Source organism: Chanodichthys erythropterus, chromosome 19 (genome assembly GCF_024489055.1).
Source record: "Chanodichthys erythropterus isolate Z2021 chromosome 19, ASM2448905v1, whole genome shotgun sequence".
NCBI classification, from domain to species: domain Eukaryota; kingdom Metazoa; phylum Chordata; class Actinopteri; order Cypriniformes; family Xenocyprididae; genus Chanodichthys; species Chanodichthys erythropterus.
In genome coordinates this window covers 33,853,744-33,880,836 of record NC_090239.1, presented here as the reverse complement: position 1 = coordinate 33,880,836, position 27,093 = coordinate 33,853,744, and the positions used below count along the sequence as shown (strand labels likewise).

The following is a 27,093-nucleotide window of genomic DNA, read 5'->3' as shown; positions in this document are numbered from 1 at the left end:
GCGCAAAGGGCGCTTAATTGAAATTTTGTAGGTGGCGCTATCGAGCCATTCACACCTAATTCTGAAACCCATATCAGATGTAAATTTTCACGACTTCTGATGCATGTGTAAAGTTTCATGAGTTTTCAAACATGTTTAGGCCCTCAAAAATGCGATTCATTTTGAAGAGGAAAAAGAATTGACTGAGCAATTACAATAGGGCCCTTGCACCATCATTGCTCAGGCCCTAAATACATGGATGGCTCTAAAGATCCTGAATCTGGAATAACAGCAGCAGCAGTCTACATAACCCCAATTCAAAGTTATAATATCAAAAAGAATTTCAGATCTTGTTTTTACTACAGAGACAATAGCAATATTCCTAGCTCTTCAGTGGACAGAAGAAGTATAACCAATAAGATCAGTAATTTGTAGAGACATCTTTAAGATCTTTGGGAATAAATAATTTGTCATTTCAGGTTCTGCTAGGAAATGGCCCAGAACAATTGCGAATATTTCATAAATTAATCATTGTCTTAAAAGAAACAAGACTAATCAATAAAATTTAAGATACCGTTGTATTATTTTCCACCTTCATTTTTATTTATTGTCTTATTGTTTTCAAACTTCCCAACCATTATGCGCTCCACACTCCTATTCAGTAGGTGGCGGGAATGCACCATTTAAAATGGTCTGCCAACCGCCACACCAGAAGAAGAAAAAGAACCGACTGTGCTGCTTAGAGTTTACATTTCCTTGACGACGGTCTGTAGTCCCTTTCAGTCTTTGGTAGGACGGTAATGTGTCTGTGTGATTTAAGTAAAGTAGACCGTTAATTAATTCCTTATACAATTTAATGCTTATGAAATGACAGAATACAAACTACTTTTTAGACATATATTTGGTACTACGTGGATATTACTATCTTAAGTCACCCCGAATTAACAAATATCTTCAGCAAATGTCGAAGGGTTTTTTCCGTCGTGTGTTCCAGTTAGTTTTATTTCCGATTGTTTTTCCTCAAGCGACTTGTCAGAACGCTGCACAACACCACTCAATTGATTCAACGAACTCATCGGTTTCAGCTTCACCCGCAGCGCTGAATGCCACATTCACAGATGGAAGTGCTGAGCCCATCAGTCCAATGGGTAAGATAATTAATTTATGTCAATATCATGTCTACATAATATTTAAACACCTAAATAAAAGTAAATTAGGCTGATTCAGCTTAAAGAAAGGTTTTAGTCGTTTTTAGGACCATTAACCTGTTTAGACTGACATCCGTGTCGCTTTCTAATTCTCTTTGCATTTTATTTTCCTACAGTGACTGATTTTAACATCACTGATCAGACTCCATTGAGCACCGATCTTAGCCCATACCCCTTCATTTTTACTGATAACGCACCTACTAACCAGTCACGATCAACAACAGAAGCGACTAATGAGTTGAGGGCAGAAATTAACTCTTCTTATCCACTCAAACTCAACACAAATGACTCATCTGCAACTGCTACACCGAAGGGTACATTCACAGGTGGTAGTGCTGTTCTGCCCACTGATGCCACGATAGTGCCCATCACAAGCTCATCGGGTGAGTCGAAAGAAGCGGAATCTCATAAGGCTTTTGTGCATAAATTAATCTTATTTTTAGTAAGAATCTCATGACTTTATTCTCATGTTCAAACTTTTTATTAGAGCAAATGTTATTACAAGAAAATAGATTACAAATGTAAAATTTTTCCCATTTTGAGACTTAACCTAACCATAACACATAACCGTAAAAAAATAAATAAAATAAAAATAAAATAAATAAATACAATATATACTTAATACAATATACATATTATATATATAAATTTATACATACAATCATGTATTACCTAGGAGGTAGAGTATTAAGAGACTTGAAGTAATCAATAAAGGGACCCCATTTATTAAAGAAATTACTTTTCCTAGAACATCTTACTTTTTCCAGTTTCAAAAAAAACATGGTATCCACTAGCCATTGAGAGGTTGTTGGAGGAATATTAGATTTCCAGTGGAGCAGAATACGGCGCCTAGCTAACAAAGAAGTAAAGGATAAAATATCTAATTGTTTTGAATTAAACTGAGACCAGATTTTTGGTATCCCAAAGATTGCTATAGCGGGGCAAACACCAATTCTAACTTTTAACACTTTAGACATAGTTGTAAAATAATTTAACCAAAAATTTTGCAACATAGGACAAGTAAAAAACATATGACTCAAATTGCACAGAGAAATATGACACCTGTCGCATCTGTCTTCAATATTAGGAAATATTTCAGATAACCTGGCCTTGGAAAAATGAATCCTGTACAGTACTTTAAATTGTATGAGGCCAAGACGTGCACAAATTGTACTGTAACGTATTCTGTCCAGTGCACCCACCCACCAGTCCTCTTCAAAAGTTTCACCCAATTCTGACTCCCAAGCTGTTTTAAATTTGTCAATATAACAGTCATTTAAACCTAAAATGCAACCATAAATTCTTGCAATTTGTGACTTGTAATGTGGGCTGAATTACAGAAATTCTTCCCAAACTTGCCTTGGGGGCAAAGATGGATGACTAGAAAACAGGGTAGCAGAACAGTGTCTAATCTGCAAAAAACGATACAAATGTGATTCTGACAGTCCCAAATCAGAAGATAATTGTGTATAGTTACAAAATGTGCCATCTCTGTATAGGTCTTGAAAACCTCTTTAGCATGCCACTGTTTAAATACAGGATCAGAGAGAGATGGGGGAAACATATGATTGTCCAATAGTGGCATCATAGTTGAAGCAGAAGCAAATTTAAAGTGTCGCCTAAACTGGCACCAGATCCAAAGCGTCGATACAACTACTGGATTATGTGTAAAAGAAGATGAAGAGACATTACAGGATAGGGGTGAAGTAAGCAAAGCCAACAGAGAGGTAGATATGCATGAATTTGCTTCCAATCTACACCATGGTGCTGTAGATGGACTAAGCCAAAATGTTATCTTATGAATATTTACTGACCAATAATAAAACATGAAATTAGGTAAAGAGAGCCCACCATTTAGCCGGCATCTTTGAAGCAATGATTTCCGAATTCTGGGCACTTTACCACCCCACAAAAAGTCAGTGATAATCTGGTCAATAGTTTTAAAAAAGCACTTGGGAAGAAATAAAGGAATGCACTGAAAGGTGAAAAGAAACTTAGGTAGAACATTCATTTTCACTGCATTAATCCGAACTATCAATGATAAAGGCAGATTTCTCCATCTCTGAAAATCAGACTTGGTCTGTTCCAACAAAGGAGAGAAATTAGCAGATAGAAGAGAAGAAAGAGAATGAGTAATATTAATACCCAGGTATCTAAATCCTGTTTTGCTTAGTTTAAATGGAACATCTGACTGCCGAAGTCCCATAGCCAGTGCATTAATCAGAAAACACTCACTTTTGTAGAGATTTATTTTGTATCCAGAAAAAGAGCCAAATGTTTGCAACATGGATAAAATAATTGGAAAATTCGAAATTGGGTTCGATACATAAAATAATAGATCATCAGCATAAAGTGATAGTTTAATTTCAATGCCTGACCTCACCACTCCCTGCAATGATGGGGAGGACCTCAAAGCAATCGACAATGGCTCAATGGCCAGGGCGAAAAGCAAAGGGGAGAGTGGGCATCCCTGTCTTGTTCCCCGTCCCAGCCTAAAATAGCTGGATCTATTATTATTAGTGTGCACACTCGCCTGAGGAGAAGCATATAAAAGACGTATCCATTTGATAAAGTTATCTCCAAACTCAAATTTTTGAAGCACAGTGAAGAGATACTCCCACTCCACACGATCAAACGCTTTCTCAGCGTCGAGTGAAATAACAACCTCAGGTGTCTGGGAGGAATGTTTAACATTAATTATATTTAAAAGAGTACGGACATTAAAGAATAACTGTCTCCCCCTAATGAAACCTGTTTGTTCCTCAGATATAATCTTTGGTAGAATGTTTTCAATGCGAGAAGCTAGCACTTTAGCCAAAATCTTTGCATCCACATTCTGTAAGGAAAGGGGCCTGTAAGAACCACATAGCTTAGGATCCTTATCTCTTTTGAGTAACAAAATAATGGATGCTTGTGTAAATGTCTCTGGTAGGAAACCACGCTCTAAAGATTCAGTATACACGGACAGAAGTAATGGCGACAGTTTATTCTGGAATTTTTTAAAAAACTCAACAGGAAAACCATCTGGCCCAGGAGCTGTATTACCTTGCATACTTTTAATTGCTAGATTAATTTCATTGGTTTCTATAGGGGCTTCAAGATCTCCAGCAACGGCAGGATCAATTGTAGTAAAATTTAAGTTCTGTAAAAAAGAAGCCATATCATGGGCACCAGTTGGAGATTCTGAAGTGTATAAAGATGAATAAAAAGATTTGAAGGTGGCATTGATACCTTCAGGATCAGATATCAAATTACCAGATAGGTCTTGAATCTCTGGGATTAATCGGCTAGCTGCTTGACGTCTTAACTGATGAGCTAAAAGGCGACTAGCTTTATCACCATGCTCATAATAAGTGCTACGAGAATGCAAAATAAGCCGCTCAGCATCATCGGTCAGAATAAGATCAAGTTCAGCTTGTAAATCGAGACGTTTTTTAAATTGATCTACTGAAGGGGAGTTGGCAAGCTGCTGATCAATCAGAAAAATATGGGAAGTGAGATCACGTATCCTTGTGTTGCGAACTTTATTTAAATGTGCGAAATAAGAAATAACCTGCCCCCGAAGGTAAGCTTTAAGTGTCTCCCGCAGCAATGAATGAGTGACCACCCCATCTTGATTTGTAGCCAAAAAATTATCAATGGAGGTTGAAATAAAATCAATGAATTTTTCATCAGACAAAAGAAGAGTATTTAACCTCCACAATGATGAATATCTAGGCTGCACAGACAGCTGTATATCAAGACTAAGAGGGGCATGATCAGAGATAACAATGGCATGGTAAGATACAGATGTAACTTTTGGTATTAGGGAGCTATCTATAAAAAAATAATCTATACGGGAATATGACTGATGTGCTTGCGAATAAAATGAAAATACCTTATCTTGAGGATTATAAAATCTCCAAGGATCAATGCAACCATTTTTGGACATAAATTCCACTATTGATCTAGACATGGATGATGGAGTAATAATCCTGGAACTTGAGCGGTCCATAACAGGATCAATTACACAATTAAGATATCCGGCAAAAATAAGAATGTGACTGTTTAATGAGGGGAGGATCTCAAATAACTTATTTACAAAACCTGGATCGTCAAAATTTGGTCCATATACATTGACAAGTATGACAGGATTTTGTAATATGGTGCCAACAACAATCAAATATCTTCCATTCTTATCAGCTATTACTTTAGTGGAAGAAAACTGAACCCTTTTGTTAATCACTATTGCAACCCCTCTGGCTTTTGAATTAAAATTATAGTGAAAAACGTCCCCTACCCCAGTACACTTAAGCTTCAGGTGATCCTGATTTCTCAAATGTGTCTCCTGTAAGAAAGCAATGTCAGTATTTAACCTTTTCAAATGTGAAAATATCTTTGACCTTTTTATGGAATTTCCCATGCCTTTAATATTCCAAGTTAAAAACCGTACTGTAGAACCGACTGGGTTTGTCAAATTACCGTGAGAATTAGCCATTTATTCTGCTAAACTAAAACGCTTCCCTTGGAAAAAAATAACCTCCTATAAAGCAAAAAACAAAAACAACAAAGCAAAAACAAACAAAAAAACACAAAACACATGCAGATCAATCCCGAAACAACCCCACCCACCCAAGCACATCCAGTATCCGCATCCCCAAATGATGCGAACTCCTGTGCAGACTCCAAATGGAGCCAACCCATACAGTTACTGCTCACGATTAGAGATCAACAAGGACAGTGGAGACCTGCAGTATGTAGCATTCAGTGGCAGGCTATCACAGTAGAACCAATATAACAGATAACCCGCTTTAACACTTTTTCAATCACCAATAGAATTATACTTACAGTAATTAAATGAAACAGTTACCAAGCATAACCGGTAATTAGACCGTAACGACAATATTAGAAATATAGTTTGCCCTTGAGACACTATGACAAGCTCCAAAAAAGAGGGGGAAAAATTAAATAAACCGTTTCATTCACAATAGCCCATAGTCCAGCGTCTCAAGTATAATGCATTGTCCAGTGTCTCGTGCATAATGCCATGGGTTAACTTACCCAACTCAACTCACATGACTACGTGTAAACACTCACGGAACACTTGATACACTCTGATGAGACTGTAGAGAATTGACATAGGCTTTAGCCAAATCCGGTGAGTTAAACTGCCTTTCAACCCCGTTATAAGTAACTCGCAGCTTAGCTGGATGAAGTAAACCAAACTTGACTCCAGGAATTGAGCGCAGTTGTTGACGAACATCATTAAAGGCAGATCGAGCACGAGCAGTCTTTACTGTAAAATCCGGAAAGACCGATATGGTGATATCACCGACTTTGAGCTGTCTCTTCTCGCGTGCCCACTTTAAGACATCGACACAATCCGAGTGATAATGTAGTGTTGCCACAATGACTCGCGGACGTTCCCCCGGTCTTGGCCTCGGCTGTAATGCGCGATGTGACCTGTCAATGATTATGTCCTTGTCAATGTTAAGTGCCTCCTTAAGTAGCTTGGAAATCGCCACTGTAGTAGAGGGTTTGTCTTCTGGAACTCCAATTATCCTTATGTTATTACGACGGGATCTAGCTTCCAGATCTTCACACTTATCCTCTAGTTTTACCACAGCGGCCGAAAGAGACTCTACCTTCTCCTGAAGCCCGGTGATGTCATCCGAACAGGCGGAAAGCGAGTGTTCCATGTCCTTCACTGTACTTTTCAGTGTCGACATGTCCGTTTGCATCGAAACCATACTATTAGAAAATTCCACCTTAACTGCCTGAATCTCGCTCTTGATGGTAGCCAAATCATCGCCCAACATGGACCGCGAAATATTTCCGCCAGATCTTTGCGCAATGAAGTTAGTATCTCGGCTTTAAGGGACTGTGTATCATTTGAAGTCTTCGCGAAATCAGTACTCTCCTCCGGGTTGGCTGAGTCACTCTCTGCCGAGGACGTGCTTGTAGTAGAAGGCCGCTGTTGCGATGTCTGCGCGTTACTTCCTTTACTGCTTTTAGTTTTCATTGTTGTTGCAAGAGATGAAAAACAATAAAACAACACTAACCAACACTAGACGTAGACACTGAGTATAATGTTTAAATGTGCGTAAATATCGAAATATGGTCTAATTCTGCAGGAACCCCCACGGCAACGTCTCACTCCATAATTCGCCTAACCGGAAGTCATGACTTTATTCTCATGACAATTAAGCACTGGAATAACTATGGCATTTGTATATTTTTAAAAGAAATTTCATCAAATAAAGATTACATTGCAGTACAGACATTATGCATTCTAGCTAGGGTTGGGAATCATAAGAAATTTTCCGGTTCCGATCCCAGTTCTGCCTAACGATGTTTAAAATAATTAAATAGTAATGGAAAAAAAATGCACAATACTCAACTCAAACAGTCCTTTTTGTTTATTATTCTTGTAAATTGAATTTAACAGACAGCTAATCTTAACAAATTCGCTAACACTACAATGGGGTTCATTAGTTAACATTAGTTAACTACATTAACTAATAATGAACTGAATTTCTAAAGCATTTATTAATCTTTGTTAATGTTAATTTCAACATTTACTAATGCATTATTAAAATCAAAAATTGTTTTTGTTAACATTAGTTAACACACTGAAAAGTAACGAGCAAACTATGAACAGCTGGATTTTTATTAACTAACGTTAACAAAGATTAACAGATACAGTAACAAATGTATTACTCATGGTTAATTAATTACAAATTAACCTTATCGTAAAGTGTTACCACAAATTCATCACAAATAAGATGCTTGTACATGCATGTAAGATCCAGACAAGTGAAACAATATTTTGTAAGTTGGATTCATAAAGACTTCACTTGTTTTTGAAAGAATGATTCAGATAGATACATTTTAACAGTAATTTGTTGCCACCTAGTGGTGTAACTGTGCAATCGATACAGTTCTTATTTGAAGTCTAGTTACTTACAGAAGAGCTGTGTCTGAAACCGCTCCCTATCCACTATATAGTCCACTATATCGGGTGTCGGCCATTTTGTAGTGGTGTCCGAATTCTGAGTGAACGACTTCATTCCCTACATTCGTTCACTACTTTATACCCACAATTCTCTCTGATTTCGAGTGTACATTCCATGTACACTTGCTGAAGCACTATGTCCCAAAATCCAATTTTTTAACCTTTTTTTTTTTTTTTTTTTTTTTAATCACTACTTGAATAAAACCTACTAAAATGTAGGGGGGCATTATTATATAGATGAATTTAAAAAATGAAATTATATTAAAAAAAATATAATTTTTATTATTAAAATATTATGTAGGCATTAAATCAATTTAATGTGTTTTACTAACAGCAATGTGTTTTAATAATTTATGGCACTGTTAACTCATTAAACTTTAAAAGGTGATAATTTAGTGGATGATTTAAAAAAAATTCGTTAATCATGTAGCGTATTCAAATCATAACGGTCGCCTGAGGGCGCTCAAAGACCACTTAATCTGTGAGCGTGAGAGTTTCTAACAACTTTATTAAAAAGGATAAATACATGAAATGATGTACACTTGTTAATGTGTTTATTTTTGTTTGCAGTATTTCATAGTATTAAATGATTATGAACATATTAAGCATGACAAAAAAATTATACAATCGATTAAACTACAAAGCTGCCACAGAGGCATGTATGATTACAAAATGAAGTCATTATGATTGTTATCGTTATTAACATTGTTTTATAATGTAAATAACATGTAGGATAAAATTATCGCGTGTCGAGCCGTTTCTGAGATCTCCGACGCACAGTGTATACGTCAGCGTCCGAATTCACTTACTTCATTTCGTTCACTCCATACAGATATAGTGCACTCAAATGCCATACACTATATAGGGATTAGTGAATGAGTGAACGAGTGAGCGGTTTTGGACACAGCTAAGGTGATTTATTCTATTTTGATCAGTAACATAAGCTTTTCTATCTGAAAAATATACTTTTGTATACTTCTTTGATAAATGGTATATTTGTAACACAGAAATAATGATACCGTGTGTTTGAAAAGATTGTTTATGAAGCTGTTTATATCTAAACATCACAACTGCTCTCTCTAGATTAGCGGCAGTGCAAACACAGATTTGAATTTTATTTTTGTCAAAGGTTTAATGTACACTGACAAATCATTGTCATTTAGGAATTCGATCATGTGGGTGATGAAATGGAGAATGCGATCTTTTAAAGTTTTTTGCACCTCTCTCTTCATTGATATCTGACATATATGAGTAGTGCGAGGGCTTTTCAGTGCATACATAGCTATAATATTCATGAGGTAAGACGTCTCTGTTAAAGGATATGTTTCCCGCACTTCACACACCCATCACACCAGTTTTGGTTTTCGGAACCAAAACTTTTTTTCAAATCTTGCACCAGAATAACAACAACCCTAACCTTAATTCTAGCAGTCAGTTTATAGTTAGATTTTCATTCCATGCTTCGGCAGCACTTCCTATAAATGTATTTGGCTCAAAGGGTGCTCTTCACGAACCTTGTGTACAAACATTTATGACAGTATTTTTGATCAATTATATACATATGTGTAAAGAGAGAGAGAGAAGGTAACGGTTTTAATATTCAGTGGTGTGGCATCTGACGCACAGAAGCCAATGGCACGTAATGTCCCTATGCTTATTGGCACATCTGGTCTTCATTAGTATGTGTCCGTGGATAGTAGCATGTCACTTAAAACTTGTGAAGTGCCAGTGGATAGTGGTATGTGCCACTGACATTATCGCGGAACACTGACACTATGTCATGGAACATGTCGCCGTTTGTTGTGACACCTCCAGACTGACAGATGACCTGAGCAGCTAGCTATATAATTGTGACACAAAATCCTAAATAAATATTCTGTTTTATTGATATTTTTAAATAAATGTCAGTTAAACGTATTAAAGCCGGTAGTATTTTTTCAAACATGTTGTCAGTTTGTGGCACATCAGTATCTGAGTGGCGTGTGCCACTATATGTAATGCCAATGTTGCTGATCACGCAAACTGCCCATTTTAGGAAACACAAGGAATAAATCTATCATAAGTCTCTATGAATACCTCACTAATAGTCACATCCATTACTGTAAACCTTTATTTGTGCATGATGCTGCACTCACCAATAGATGTCAGAATGAGTAAGTGTACACTGGCCAGCGCAAGAGAAACCACAACACAAGACAGTTGAGGAATGTGTAATCCCTAATATATGTATATATACATATATATATATATATATATATATATATATATATATATTAAAGGGTTAGTTTACCCAAAAATTATGTCATTTATTACTCACCCTCATGTCGTTCCACACCCGTAAGGCCTTCGTTCATTTTTGGAACACAAATTTAGATATTTTTGATTAAATCCAATGGCTCAGGCCTGCATTGCCAGCAAGATTTCCTTTTTCAGTGCCCAGAAAGACATATTTAAAACAGTTCATGTGAGTACAGTGGTTCAACCTTAATGTTATGAAGCAACAAGAATACTTTTTGTGGCCAAAAAAAGCAAAATAATGACATTTATTTATTTATTCAACAATATCTAGTGATGGGCGATCTCAAAACACTGCTTCAAAGCTTTACAAATCTTTTGTTTCGAATCAGTGGTTCGGAGCACATATCAAACTGCCAAAGTCATGTGAACTATCGAAATTTCGAAATGCTTATGATGTAACAAAGCCTTGTTTACTGAAATCATGTGATTTGGCGCTCCGAACCACTGATTTGAAACAAAAGATTCGTAAAGCTGCTATTGGTCATGACATATAGCAGCGCCTTGTAGTCCACTTGTAAGCTATGAATGCTCTGCATACCCAAGGTATTCGTGGACTCTGCAATTAATACTAACACTCGTATAAATTACTATTAAATCCCTTGTTTGAGGTGGACCATAAAGTCTACATGATAAAATGTTGTTAATGCGTATTTAGCTGTCTGTAATTTATTTATTTGCCAAATGATGGTAATGTTCATTAAATCTGCCAGTTGCAGAGGTAAGCTGATCTACAGCAGCTTTTGCACTTTTGCTCTTTTGTTATGGAACGTCATCATTGTCCCGCAATGAGGTTTGTTGGCCTATATGGGATTTCACGGGCAGGATAATTTGAGAGCTGTATCTGGTTTAGAACGAGCAGAAATCTGAGAAATATAACGACCTAAAGACAAAAGAACTGATAAAAATAAACGTATGTAGGAGCAATAGGCTTGTGGGTAGCGCTGTGTCATATGCCATAACTGCGCACAAGGCAACCCACGTTCCAGTCTCAGCTCAAGGTCGTTCACACAGAACGCGTTTTTGCTTTCAAAACTGCGAAACGTGTGCAGTGGAATAGGGGGAAAATGCAAGGTCCCGAGACACATTGAACTGATTTGAACTTGATTTGAACCCCACGTTTTTAGAATGCCACGTCATACGCAAGTCGCTGCATAAGACGCAAGACGCAGACTATGCAGACACGTCTTTCTAGCCAGATGAAAAATGGATGCCTTTTGTAGTAATCAAATGTGGGTGCTTTTGTGTAAAAGTTTAAGCAAATTCTCAAATCTCAAATTCAGTGAGTTACAGATGCTGAAGCAGAAAGTGTTGCAACAATACCCGGTCTCCCCTACTTTTAAAAATACTTTGAACATGTTACAAGTTTAAACGTACATAGTATCTTTAAACATATCAATATATATACGTATTTGACCATTGAGATATTCCATCCTCATCACACTAGTAAGTTCAATGTGAGTTGTCTCCCTCCCGCAGACTGCCTGTGTGATGTCACACCTGACTTCTGTGACATTGGATGCTGTTGTGATGTCATGGACTGTGGTCTCCTGAACCTCAGCTATGTGTTTAACAGCTGTGGCCAGGATGTGAGGTAACTGCTTCTGTCTGTTATTATACAGTCAAACCAAAAATTATTCAGACACTAGATTTTTTTTTACTAGTGGGTGCAGGACACTGTAGTCTATTTAGGTAAGTGAGAATAGCAAAATAAAGTAAAATGTGACATTATACCCAAAAATTCTTCATACAGTGGACTACCGGTAAAATTGATAAAAAAAATTTGGGACCAAAAATTATTCAGACACTTTGACCTGACCATGTTTTGCTTAGAGTTAAACTGTGTTAGAAAAAATTAATCTTTATTATGTCAGATAAAACTTGAGACCTTGTCATATTTTATTACCACTTTTTTAAACTATAGTGAATAAACTGTTAATAATAAATGAAATATTCAAGCTGTCTGAATAAATTTTGGTTTGACTGTATGTGTCCTCTAACCTTTGAATGTGCTTTAAAACGCAGCTGTATTTGTCACATATAGGTCTGGCGTCTGTCTTGAGAGCTGGCTAATGTTCAGAACACAAATTGATCCAGCACTGGTTACACTGACTGGAAACCTCTTTTGTGTTCAGAGAGAAGAGGGTACTGTATTTTCACTCACTGCACTCCAGTTCCTTAACCTTGCAAAATTCTCTTAAGGCCCTGATATACTTAAAGCTAAATCTATGAATGAAGGCCAAAGCGAAGTTCGTTTCAAGAGATTGAAACAGCTTGCCAAACCGAACTTTCTGGAAATCACTAAAAACAGTGGGACATTCTAAAACGTTTAATGTAAAAAGAAGCTTGGTGTGCCTGAATGTATTAAGACAGTGAAAAGATCACATTTAATATACACATTACTGATTATGCATACTACATGCAGACGAACAAGGAATATGAACGTGATAAATTTAGTTTAATTGCACATTAATTGCTTGCTTTATGATTGAAATGTGCTTAATGTGAAACTTTGTGCCTTGCATTCATATGCTGTGTTCATTTTATAAATAAGGTGTATATTGAATTTGGTCCTCCAATATCACTGTCTTAATGCATTAAGCCATGTTAAACATTTTCTTTACAAAGGTTTTCTTTGGAAAATACATAACATGCAATTTAGAGTGTTGCATTCATATTCTGGCCGCTTCAAACTGTGTAGTATGCATCATCATCATCGGTATACTGAATTTGGTCTATAAATCTCACTGTTTTAGTACATTGGTACTCAGTAGAAGCCTGGTAAAAATAACTGGCAGGCAGTGGAGGAAATCTTTGTTTTGCCCACCAGGTGGGCGTTTCTTTAAGGGTGTGATGTTATATGGAAACTATGAATTAAGAGGAAACGCACAGCAACATTTACACATATATCTAAACGCCACTACTAGCAGCGTTGGGATGTTCGCTAACAGTATATTGCTTATCAGGTATTTTGAAACCTTTTTTTTTTTTGTTTTGTTTACCCATAACTAAGTAGAGAATAAAAACTTTGCCATGAGTATTTATCGGGGTCTTTAGTATGTACACTGTTCATTTTCCAGCCTACTACATTTAACAAGATGTATACAAGAGGGCATACAGTGAACTGTGTCCCACAATTTTTTTCCTCGTTGATAATTCTGTTTCATACAGAAAAACAAAGTCACATTGAAATGTTTGGAATGTTAATCATTGCACACAATATGTATTTAATAAATATTATGCAATAAGGCAAGCAGTATTCCATTCCTAACACATTCTCCCAATTATTAAACATGACTGCATGACTTTTTCCACACAAGTATGTTTCAGAAAGCTTTGCTTATGCTTTTTTTCCCTTCTCTCTATGCTTAGAAAAACAGTCAGCTGATCAGACATCTGCTCGTTTTCATCCCAAGTCCCTCTATCCACTCTTACTGAGACAGCCTACAGCCTTCAACAGTCAAAAAAACAAGTTTTACAAGGTAAACTGTGATCACATGTTGCTTATAGCCTCTAATTATTGTCTTGTAGCTTGTATGTAAACACCATAACGTTTGCAAAAAATCTGCAATCTGCATTTGCAAAAAATCTTAAGGCTATAAGTTGATTCTAATGCAGAAATATAGGAGCTCTTAAAAATTAGGGGTGTGTCTCTCCTAATTTTAGGACATTTTTCACCCAAAAGTAAAGGCCTTTGCACACTGAGTCCGAAATTTTCGCATGCATTTTTTCCTATTCGCAATCCTAAATTCTTTACGCACAGAGACCTTGCACACTGAGTCCGATGCGTATTAATGAATGCGTTGCGAAAAAAATCGCAAAACAATACAAAATTAAGTCTTCAAGCAGTGAGCACGATTAGTTGTCTCCTCTCTTCTTAAAAAGAGAAAAAGAAAGAGGAAATATTGGGTCCATTCAATCCCAAGATTGTATAGAGAGAAAGGAGAATTCACCTCATCAAGGAGCTGCGGGATTAGCCGAGCGTTTCAAAGTTTACTTCAGGATGTCAGTGGCTCTGTTTGATGCTTTGCTACTGGCACAATCTCACTTTATATGTTTATATGTTTTGTGCTGTAGACGATGTGGATCAACTTGTCAGATGGCATTCTGGATTTTTGCGTTTGCGTACGGTGGCTCTGAATTGTCAAAACGTCTCTCAAAATGCGTGCCATTGTTGCGAAAAACGCAGAAAATCAAACCTGATCCGAATATTTTTTTGACGGACGAAAGTTTCGGAGGCGGTGTGCAAATGCGATTGACATAACGTGAGGTCGAATATATTTTTTAACGTGCGATAGTTTCGCATGTGAATTTCAGACTCGGTGTGCAATGACCTTAATTCAGAAAGCATTTTAATGCTAAAAATAGCTCCTAAACCTAGGACAGATTAAAAGTCTTCCTAAGAACTTCTAAATCCCTAAGAGAAACTCTGAAATGATCCTAAGCATTCCTGCTGTTGTCAGTCTGTGTCGCAATCTCGTAAATATATTGGAAAATTACTGTAACAAAGTTAGTTGATAGGGGAAGGAGGCGGGAACCAGCGATCATTCAGCAACTTTAATATATAACATAAACATACAACAAAACGAAAGTAAAATGGTGGCAGACCCTCACAGTCAACTGCAACCAACACAAGCTTAATAAAACGTAATGTAAAGTCCAGGCCCCCTTTTATGCTTCCGGAGCTCCTCCATGAGATACAAGACTGGTGCAGCATGCAGCGTGCAGCTGACTCTCATTATCACTTGCGCCACCAGCCTCGTACCATTCTCTCACACTTCTCGCCTCGCCCTGCTTGTCACATACCCCCATCGCTCCTCGCAGGCCGGGGGGTACTCCCGAGACTGGGTGTATGGACAGACAAGACGAGAGAAAAGGAGATGGAAGCACAAGGAGTGACAGAGACAGGAGAGCGGAGAGAGGAAAAAGAAAAAAAATTCTTGGTCCAGTTCCTGGACATACTGCCACTCGGTCCTCAGCCAGCTGAGTATTAAAAGCCACATTTATCAAATGAGTTTTAAGTTTTTATTTGAATACAGAAAGAGATGATGCCATTCTGATAGATACTGGTAGGCTATTCCAAAGTTTAGGGCCTACTATAGCAAAAGCTCATTCCCCTCTATGTTTCAGTCTAAACCTGTGGACATACAGCAATTCAAGATCCCCGGACCTAAGTGATCTAGATGGCTTGTAAAGACACAGCGTTTCGGATAGATATCTAGGAGCTAGGCCACTTGGTGATTTAAAAACAAAAATTTATTTTTAAAATCTATTCTCAATTTAATAGGCAGCCAGTACAAGGAAGTTACAAAGGGAGTAATATGTTCAAATTTATGTCCACCTGTCAACAGCCTGGCTGCATTCTGAACCATTTGAAGTAGAGTGAATTACAGTAATCTAGGCGAGATGAAATGTAGGTTTACTGTTTCAAAGTTCCTCAAAGAGAGGAAAGATTTAACTTTCAGATTCAGTACTATGTAATTTCTTAAACACGATTGGAAAGTATCGTATAGAGAGTTAGAATTCTCTATGCAACTGTAGTTGGTTAATCCCTTAAGCCCAAAGTGTCCCGCCGGTGTCCACACAGACTCAGCCTGCTTAGCTTCACTCGGCAACCAGTCTTGGGCTACAGGGTGATGTGGCTGTTGGCATTTACTACTGATCACAGAGCAGCTCTTAAATAACACGCTGTGTACATATTTATATAATTAAAAATCGCAGCCTTTGCCATGTCGCACTAAGCTAATTCAACTTAGCCAAGACTTAGCCAATCAAACTTTTAAAGCAAAGTATTTAAAGACCCATAATGAATTACTTCCAAATTATTTTATCAATAAAACAAATGGAAGTGATTTGGCAAGTTAACTGGAAGGATACATTTGCCAGCATATGTCCCAGTATTGCAAGAACCAACAGGAAAAGAAATATGTGCCTGTAGCAGCATACATGTTATCCAGTTATGTGCAATAAACAATATAACAATATTATATAATATTAATAATATAGCAATAACACATCTTTCATATACTGTGGCTTGTCCAGGGTAGTGTTTCCTAAAAGCATTGTAAGCCTAAACTGATCGTAGAACAGTTGCCACCAGTGGTGGTACGATCAACTTAAGCTTACAATGCAGCCCAGGTGCTTTCCCCTTCAACTTCATAGAATCCAACGTGCTTCCATACACTAGATTTAATGCAGAGAGTACCCGTCGGATTTCTCGCTTAAACATCATGGGTCTCTTATGGTGTGTATCCACTGCTGCAGAGAGAGCATTTTCAGTTAATTCCCATGGAAGTTGAGCTTCATGCTTGCACGTGAAGGTGAAGCACAGGTTTCCATAAATTATTTGAAAATGCTTGCTCTGTTCCACTCGTTCTGTGCCAGTGGGGACACACGGTTATGTGCATGCCACATACTGTCCAGGCACTGCACTTTCATGCTTCAGAGTCCCGCATTTTACCTTCCGTCAACATTATGTTTTCATTTAAAGGTGCTGTATGTAGGAATGACACCCAGTGGTCAAATAGGTACTGCAGTCCAAATTCAAAATATTGTTTGCCACACCCCCTCCTTCAAAGACGCGGGTTGCCAGCTTGAGGACATGCAACAAGAGGGAGTGCAATTGACAATGAAAGCCAAAGAGATGTACACGCTGTAAGTTGATGTATCTGTATTTTAATATGCTGTTGTTCATATAGATTTTTAGATGGATGCAGAGGGTTTTTAGGTCGGGTAGAATCTGCAATTCTCTGACCCAGTTTGTTTCCATGGCTGCAAAATGCTGTGTTTTCTGCCAACTGGCAACCAGTGATGTCGAAATATTATTGGATAAACTGGCAGCACGCGGTTTCGCACAGACCAAAACAAAGACAGACATTCCGACACATTCCGCACATTTCAAATTAGAATATCTTACTGTAGCATTGTTTTTCTGAGAAAAAAGGAGGTGAACTTAGCATGTTTCATAAATAGCTTCAAATATATTGGGGTATTTTTATGCTTTATTAAAGTGAAAATCTTACATATAGCACCTTTAACATTTAGAAAATCGATTTTAAGCAGTCAACTGCACTATGTGGAGATTAAAAAAAGAGTTTTGTTTTTTTAAAGATCACATATCCACATGTAAATGTAAGCATTTGCTGTTTAGAATGAACTCAAACAGTACAGTAAATATCAAAATGTTTACAAAATATATATACTTTTTCATGAACTGCACTTTAATGAAGCAGGCTACTACTACCCCAGACTACTACTACTATAATATATTAATATTCCTATGTATTATATTATTTTCTTCCTGTAATAAAATTAAAAATAGAAATGTGAAATATATAGGTTACATAAAATGTGTGTATTACTCAGTGGTATAACTGCTCGTAGGTTTTAAAACTGAAATGAACATTTCTGTTAAAATATTTATTATTTATCTATCTATTCTAAATGTATACCTTGGGTAACAATAAACAGCCTTAAATGACTTATGAATTGCAACGGAAATGCCATATTTCACTCGTACAGTTCTGCTTTCCACTGATTTGATGGCAGCTAATGACATTAACATTATCGTCCATTTCCATCACTTCATACATGTGGTCAAACATGCTGGCTAGCTGGCAAATATGCTAGCTAGCTTCAAATGCTCTAAAGTATTATCTTTGCTTTTATGGTTCATTTTATACAATTACCAAAGGAAGTACATTGCTGTTACGTTACATAGGCAATACATATGAAAGGTATTTAACTTTGTCACAGGTTGATGACATCATTCTGACCTTTTATGACCGTACATCCAAAGTTAGCACACTTAGACAGCCATCACCAGGTCCGGTGTCATCTGCCTGCATCAACAACAATCCTGCAAGTATGGGCAAAATGTGTTTAAATTTGAACTTTTTTTACTCTAAATAATATGAATAGTTGTATACTGATTTATGGTTTCTTTTCCAGGGTTCATGCGTTCAAGTTCTCTATCTTGCTCTCGTGCTGTGACAGCACGCTCTTGTGTAGATGACAGGAGTTTGAATGCTCTCACATACTACACTGGCTTCAGACTACTGAGGGTGAGACTAAAGCTTTCTTCCAAAACCTAGAGCGTTGTCTGCATAGACAGCATCCCTATGGAAAGGCAGTCCCAAACAGTTGTATATTAAAGGTACACTATATAACTTTTGGTGCTCTAGCGGTTAATAAACAAAATTTCATACGTCTTGTGGAAGAACATTGTAGCTGGAGCTATATCACTCTGTTAATGTATTATGACTGATCACGTAGGTACTCGGCTACTCCGCAGCAGTAGGCATCCTGCTTGGTCTAAAATAGTCAGAATATAAACACTTACAGGTGTACCGTAATGATTCAGGATAAGACAAAAACACAGATTGGAAGATAGGTTCATGATGTACTCACTCATTATAGAAATTTTGTAAATTTTGAAAGAAAAAAGAAAAAAAATTACATTGTGTACCTTTAATTATGCTATTGTCTAAAATACCTCATCATGGCAATATCGTTTGTATCTTTTGCAGATAAGGGCAATCCCATAATGCATTGCCACAGCTAGGGCTGAGACGGTAGGCATGACAGCCACGCCACCACGGTCGTGGAGTGTCACCGGTGGTAGTGTGACGTCATATACATACATATGTATGTATATATATATATATATTAGGGCTGGGTGATATATCGCATGAGATTGTCACGCGCATTTCGTCAGTAAAGCCGGTTCCCTGATTACCGTTAAATCGCCATCACCTGCTTTCAAATGCAGCGGCATTTAATAGACAGAGCCGTAGTTCACTGATAAGCCACGCAATATCGCGTTCATTATCGAAGGCGATTCATCTGCGATGGCTTATCAGTGATCTACGGCTCTGTCTATTAAATGCCGCTCCATTTGAAAGCAGGTGATGATGATTTAGCGGTAATCAGGGAACCGGCTTTACTGACGAAATGCGCGTGACAATCGCATGCGATATATCGCCCAGCCCTAATATGTATATATATATATATATATATTAGGGGTGTAACGGTACACGTATTTGTACCGAACCTTTTCGGTACAGGGCTTTCGGTACGGTGCACGTGTGTACCGAAGCATTACATTGCAACCAATATTCACCACCAATAACCGCAATAAGCTCTGCGTTTTGTTACTTTCGATAAGAAACAAAGTATCATCCTTCAAATTCTGTCCACGAAATCATGAAGTTTAAACAGAAAATGCCATTTTGACGTGCTTTGATGTGGGGTGACAGATCACTGTACAGGCGCCTCAGTTCAACCGGCAGCGCGAGCGTGGAGCGCAAGTGAATGTGTTCATCTCTTCCTCCTTAATAGTTACAGAATAAACATGAAAGAACATCTGAAGGTATGTTGCAAGATTCAGTACAACTTACTGAAACGGTCATATCTCATGTAATCGCTCATTCAGTGTTTCAACGGTGGAAAGACATCAATGAAAGCGTCCTTATTCAAAATATGTCATGATGCATTTACCTCAGAAAAGCCATTCAGTGTTCACAGCTTGTTAGTTCGCTAGAGAAATGAACTCTTTCGCTTAATATATGCACTGTATTAGCCAATATATTCATTATTTTACTTAATCTTTTAGTGATATCCTGATTAGGCTATTTAATGTATGTTTAAATTAATCTGATGTTAAAATAACAGCCACTGTGTAGAAATGATTATATTTCAACAACGAATTGGAGTAAAAACATTTAGAAGTTAATGCAAAAACTGCCTTAGGTGCAGCTTACAGGTTTGCATACAATTTGTTATTTGAGTGTTGATTATTTTATCTAAAAATAAAAAGCAATTGAATTTAGGCTAGTTTGGGCTTCTTTCAAGTTAGGGCTCCCTACATAGTTTATAGCATTAGCAGAGATCATTTTTTTTATCCTTAAGAAACCTTTAGTTTTAATTTAATGTAATATATTTAAAGACAAAAACACAATTTGTTCAGTAAACCTCTGTTTAATAATAAAAAAAAGCAATTTTATGTTTAGTTTTCTCTCCACCTGCTGTACCGAAAACTGTACCGAACCGTGACTTCAAAACCGAGGTTCGTACCGAACCGTGAGTTTTGTGTACCGTTACACCCCTAATATATATATATATCAGAGATCGCGTTAACTGAAAATTAAGTTAAAATTAAAAATTAAATTAAAAATTAACTGAAAATTGATGGAATTTGTTTAGCAGTGACGGAAAAAATCTGCAGCCCGTCCGTCATCTTGACAGATTATGTAGTTTGTATGTAAGCTTGTTGTAATTCCCACCCCTGTCCAGTAGGTGGTGAGTGCGCTCATGTGTGGCAGTAGAGCGCGAGTTCAGTCTCCAGAATAAAATGAAAATGATGCGCTTGATTACACACAGACGAGCACCCAGTTTAAGTAAATTGTATAATGATAAAGTTACTTATGCATGCTTACTTAAGTTTTTTTTATTTTTCTTGCTGACTATAAGTTTATGGTCAACTAATTGCTTTTCTGAGGTATAATGTTAGGTGACATTGTCTGCAACACTGATTGAACTGACGTGATACAGATTTCGGTAAGCTACTGTATCTTTCAACATATTTTTTTATTTTCATTCATGTTTATTTCGTTCTGTACAGTAGTAAAGAGGAAAGGATGATCGCATTCACTCACAATCCGTGACGAGTTCAAGATGAAAACTGAAATTGACGCAGCTTGTCTTTGATCAACTTTCTTTTCATAGTATAAATAAATGCAAGCCTATGCCTATTTGCTTATCCTGTAAGTTCGTGAATAAAATGTCTTATCATTAAAATATAAAAATTAAAATGAGGGGTGTAACAAGGTCAGTAGATGTGGGAAGAAGGAGGCGGGAACCGGCGAACATTCAACAAAACTTTAATATAAAATAAACAAAGAACAAAACGAAAGTAATGCCGGCAGACCCTCGCGGACGTCTGCCGGCCACACAAACATAATAAAACATAAAGTAAAGTCCAGGCCTGGTCCTCTCTCGTCCTTCATTGTAGTCGCTCCTCCTTTTATGCCTCCGGAGCTCCTCCATGAGAGACTCGAGGCCGTTCCCTCACGGCTCTCGCCCGCCCTGCTCGTCACATACCCCCAACGCCCCTCGCAGGCCGGGGGGTACCTCCGAGACTGCGCTCTACTCCCCCCCCGGGGCCTGTCTCGGCGGCCGCAGCACCTGGGGGTAAGGACAGACGAGACGAGAGAAAGGAGACGGAAGCAAGGGGAGCGACAGGACGAGAGAGGGGAGAGAGGAAAAAGAGAAAAAAAATTCTTGGTCCGGTTCCCCGACACACTGCCGCTCGGTCCTCAGCCTGCCAAGAGGCTCTTCTTCGCGGTGCCATGCGGTGGCACTGGACGCTCGGTGGACGGCCCGATCCTCGACCGCCTCCTGGCGGCCGGCGATGGCTCCTCCGACTGAGGGCAGCCGGCAGCGAGTCCCCCGTCCCCTGCTCCTCCCCTTCATGGCGGACGGCAGCAGGCTCCGGCCCACGGCAGACGGCGGCGACTCCTCCGCTCCCTCCAGGTCCAAGACGGCAGCCACCCCACCTCGTCCCAGGAGCACGGCATCCGGGTCTCCGTCCCACCTTTCACAAGGCTCCAGCACCACCGCCTCGGGCAGCCTCTCGCGGTCTACACACACTCCCACGCTGCCCGAACTCCGGAGCACCGCGATCCCCCTCAGCAGCGAGGGCTCTTCGACAGCATGTCCCTCCTTCCTCCCGGGTTTCGGCACCAATGTAACAAGGTTAGTAGATATGGGAAGAAGGAGGCGGGAACCGGCAAACATTCAACGTAACTTTAATTCAAAAATAAACAAACAACAAAACGAAAGTAATGCCGGCAGACCCTCGCGGACGTCTGCCGGCCACACAAACATAATAAAACATAAAATAAAGTCCAGGCCTGGTCCTCTCTCGTCCTTCACTGATGTCGCTCCTCCTTTTATGCCTCCGGAGCTCCTCCGTGAGAGACTCGAGGCCGGCACGCCTCGCAGGTGACGCTCATTATCACTCGCGTCACCGGCCTCGCGCCGTTCCCTCACGGCTCTCGCCCGCCCTGCTCGTCACAAGGGGCTAATATTGATTATGATGGTTTTTTTTTTTTTTTTTTTTACGATCCTGTCCATCAAAATGACAGCGAAACGCAAGTCTAACGCAATATTTTATATATAATATAAAATATTATATATAAAAACAAATAACGTCTCGGTTACATAGGTAACCCTCGTTCCCTGAAGGAGGGAACGGAGACGTACGTCGGACAGACCGACGAATAGGAATCTCGCTAGAGAGGCCAATCTACTTCGAGTGTAACTAAACGAGCCAATGCACATTGGCATGCAATCATATGCATCAGCTGCTTGCCTCGCAGCGCGGGTATATAATGAGCAGCAGGTGCGTTGCATCTTCAGGTTTTCGCTGAGGAGCCGAACCGAGCAGGCGGCAGCATCAGCAGGACAACGCCTGTGGCGACGGGACGTACGTCTCCGTTCCCTCCTTCAGGGAACGAGGGTTACCTATGTAACCGAGACGTTCCCATTCAGTCGGTCACGTTCGACGTACGTCGGACAGACCGACGAATAGGAATCCCTACCAAAGCGCCACAGGAGCTGCCCTCTTCCAGCGCTCTGACGTGAGCCACCTGAACCCCCTTGCCTAAGGACGGTGGGACCAGGCTCACGCAGAGAGGGTCGATCACTGTTGTTCCCAAAACCCACTCAGTGCGACAATTGGATAACGCTGGGAAAGCGTAGCCTTACATGCGATAAGGAACGCTGCGGAAGCCATATCCTTCCCCGAAGGAGTTATATGGATAAGTACATATGGACTAACCTTGTAGGTTGTACAACATATGGAAGAACTGGGGTGACTCCACTCGATGAGAGATGGGTTCTCCCAGAGGGAAAGACACGGGCTTCGTTTAGGAGCAGCCGTGGAAAAAGCCATATGGGATCCCCGTAGGGTCACACATATGGAACCCAGCCTAAATCCGGTTCTCAAGGATACAACGGAGTATAGGCCTGGCGCCAGACGCTCCGCCACGTCGGCTGCCGAAGGGTAACCGGAGGACTCAACAGGGTCTGCCCGTAGGGACTCTCTGGAGAATAGAATGCGCATGTAGCGCAGCAAGCCGACACTAAGCCGGGGCCTCTCCGTGCCTCTGACCTGAGGCGAGAACACGGGAGGAGACCGGCTCGACACGAAGGCTATAGTATCTAGCGAACGTGTTAGGTGTCGCCCAGCCCGCAGCTCTACAAATGTCTGTTAGCGAGGCGCCACGAGCCAGCGCCCAGGAGGATGCCACACCTCTCGTGGAGTGGGCATGCAACCTGAGCGGGCAGGGCACGCCCTGAGCTTGGTAAGCCAGGGCGATGGCATCCACTATCCAGTGGGCCATCCTCTGCTTGGAGACAGCCTTTCCCTTCTGCTGGCCTCCGTAACAGACAAAGAGCTGGTCTGAGGTCCTGAAGCTTCGAGTTCTGTCTAAGTACAGTCGCAAGGCGCGAACTGGACAGAGCAAAGCCAGGGCTGGGTCTGCCTCCTCCGAGGGCAGCGCTTGCAGGCTCACTACCTGGTCCCTGAAGGGAGTGGTAGGAACCTTGGGCACGTAGCCAGACCGGGGTCTCAGTACCACGTGGCTGTCACCCGGCCCGAACTCTAGGCACGATTCGTCGACCGAAAATGACTGCAGGTCCCCTACCCTCTTGATGGAGGCCAATGCCACCAGCAGCAAAGTCTTCATAGAGAGAATCTTTAAGTCTGCTGACAGCAAAGGCTCAAAGGGAGCAATCTGGAGTGCTCTGAGCACCAGAGTAAGGTCCCAAGAGGGTATGGAGGGGGGACGAGGAGGATTTAACCGTCTCGCCCCCCTAAGGAACCTGATGACCAGGTCGTGCTGACCAACAGATTTACCATCTATGTGGTCGTGGTAAGCGGATATGGCAGCAGTATGGACTTTGAGGGTGGAGGGGGACAGCCTACGCTCCAACCCTTGCTGCAAGAAGGAAAGCATGACTCCGATCGAGCATCTTCGGGGGTCTTCTCGGCGAGAAGAACACCACTCAACGAACAGGTTCCACTTCGAGGCGTAAGCACGTCTCGTAGACAGTGCACGTGCCGAAGTGATGGTGTTAAGTACCTCAGGGGGTAAGTCACCTAGAACCTCCGCGTCCCGTCCAGGGACCAGACATGGAGTTTCCAGAGGTCTGGACGCGGGTGCCAAAGAGTGCCCCGTCTCTGAGAGAGGAGGTCCTTCCTCAGAGGGATGGGCCAGGGAGGGGCTGTCGCGAGGAGTGAGAGTTCTGGGAACCAGGTCCGGTTGGGCCAGTAAGGCGCAACTAACAAGACCTGCTCCTCGTCCTCCCTGACTTTGCACAGGGTCTGTGCAAGTAGGCTCACTGGGGGAAACGCATATTTGCGCAGGCCCCGGGGCCAGCTGTGAGCCAGTGCATCTGTCCCGAGTGTTCCCTCGGTCAGAGAGTAAAACAACTGGCAGTGGGAGGTTTCTGGTGAGGCAAACAGGTCTACCTGAGCCTCTCCGAACTCTCTCCAGATCAGCTGAACCACCTGGGGGTGGAGTCGCCACTCTCCGGGCAGCGCAGCTCGTGATAGCTCGTCGGCCACACGGTTGAGCACACCGGGGACATGAATGGCGCGAAGCGACCTCAGATGCTTCCGACTCCACAGGAGGAGATGGCGGGCGAGTTGCGACATGCGACGGGAGCGTAGACCACCTTGACGGTTGATGTACGCAACGGTCGCAGTGTTGTCCGTACGGACCAGTACATGCTTGCCCTGAAGCAGGCCTTTGAGGCGGCTCAGGGCAAGGCGTACTGCCAGCAACTCGAGGCAATTGATGTGCCAATGCAGATGGGGTCCCGTCCAAACCCCTGAGACTGCATGCCCGTTGTACGTGGCACCCCAGCCGGTGGCAGAAGCATCTGTGAAAACCACAGCATGCTGGGACACTTGTTCTAGGGGCACTCCTGCCCGAAGAAACAAAGGGTCTGACCACGGACTGAAGGTTCGGCGGCACTCCTGAGAGATTGGCACCCGGAACGTGCCGCGTTGCCACGCCCATCTCGGGACTCGGCCGTGAAGCCAGTGCTGGAGCGGTCTCATATGAAGCAGACCGAGCGGTGTTACAGCCGCTGCAGCCGCCATATGCCCCAGGAGCCTCTGAAAGAACTTCAGTGGGACCGCTGTCCTGCCATTGAACGTATTCAGGCAGTTCAACACCGACCGAGCACGTTCCTCTGTGAGGCGTGCTATCTGTTCGACCGAATCCAACTCCATACCGAGAAAAGAGATCCTCTGCACTGGGGCGAGTTTGCTCTTTTCCCAGTTGACCCGAAGCCCCAACTGGCTGAGGTGACTGAGCACCAAATCCCTGTGTTCGCACAACTGATCCCGAGACTGTGCTAGGATAAGCCAGTCGTCTAGATAGTTGAGAATGCGAACACCCTGTTCTCTCATGGGAACAAGGGCTCCCTCCACGACTTTCGTGAAGACGCGGGGAGACAGGGCCAGCCCGAAGGGTAGGACTCTGTACTGATATGCTCGACCTTCGAACGCGAATCTCAGGAATGGCCTGTGTCGCGGAAGAATCGAAACATGGAAGTACGCGTCCTTCAGGTCGATCGCTGCAAACCAATCTCGGGGACGGATGCACTCGAAAATGCGTTTCTGCGTGAGCATTTTGAACGGTAGCTTGTGAAGGCTCCGATTCAAAACTCGCAGGTCCAAGATCGGTCGTAACCCGCCGCTTTTCTTGGGTACAATGAAGTAGGGGCTGTAGAACCCCGACCTCAAATCGGCTGGAGGGACCGGCTCTATCGCGTCCTTCGCCAGTAGGACTGCGATCTCCGCACGCAGAACAGGGGCATCGGCATCTTTCACTGTAGTGAAGAGGATGCCCCTGAACTTGGGGGCGCCGGGCGAACTGAATCGCATAGCCGAGCCTGATGGTCCGAAGGAGCCAGCGAGACGGACTGGGGAGCGCTAGCCAGGCTCCCAGAGACCGCGCAAGCGGCACCAAGGGGACCACCGGCGTACCCGCCGCGGGGCAGCGAGGTGGAACGCAGGGACGCGGCCCGGGAGGCTCTCTGTGTGAGGCGGCCCGAAGCGGGGTCACAGTGTGCTGTGCAACACTTACCTGCTTCCACGGGTGGACAGAGGGAGCAGTCGAGGTTTTGCCTACCTGCTGCTCGCTGCTGTCCGCTGGCGACAGAAGAGGTGGATGAGAGTGGTGAGGTTCTAGCCCTCCCACTGCTCTCCGAGCCCTCTTCGGACCCGGAGATAGAGGAAACTGCTCTTTTATTGAAAATTTGGGTACCGCTGGCCGTTGAGCCAGCGGCGGAACAAAAAGGGGAAACAAAAGATTCTCCACCCGGCCCTCCTCCGGGGGAAGGAGCGGTGCGGTCACCACCTCCTGAAGAGCAGTCCCGTCCATCTCCGGGTCGCCCGTCCTAGGGCCGCTTGGACTTGGCCTTGCCACCCTTCTTCTTAGGGGGTGGCTGGACGGGCTGGGCACCCCGCCCGCGACCGGCTCCACGACGCCGCTTGGATGGAGGCTGCTGCTGCTGGGGCGTCGGAGCGGGGGCGGCTGC

The 27,093-nt window shown here is 41.6% G+C and overlaps 1 protein-coding gene across 4 annotated transcripts in view; it reads left to right on the top strand.

Moving 5' to 3' along the window:
* Positions 1 to 712: 712 nt before the first annotated feature.
* The window catches only part of LOC137007396 (tectonic-3-like), a 53,402-nt gene continuing 27,021 nt past the window's right edge, over positions 713 to 27,093 (top strand). For 2 of the 4 annotated variants that reach the window (XM_067368816.1, XM_067368815.1), the window contains exons 1-7: positions 713 to 1,127; positions 1,304 to 1,570; positions 11,956 to 12,070; positions 12,521 to 12,621; positions 13,849 to 13,958; positions 18,232 to 18,340; positions 18,427 to 18,539. In XM_067368816.1, the coding sequence (XP_067224917.1) occupies positions 941 to 1,127; positions 1,304 to 1,570; positions 11,956 to 12,070; positions 12,521 to 12,621; positions 13,849 to 13,958; positions 18,232 to 18,340; positions 18,427 to 18,539 (1,002 nt within the window). In that variant the 5' untranslated portion in view covers positions 713 to 940. The remainder of the gene's footprint in view (positions 1,128 to 1,303; positions 1,571 to 11,955; positions 12,071 to 12,520; positions 12,622 to 13,848; positions 13,959 to 18,231; positions 18,341 to 18,426; positions 18,540 to 27,093) is intronic. The other 2 variants (XM_067368818.1, XM_067368817.1) reach the window with 2 other exon arrangements.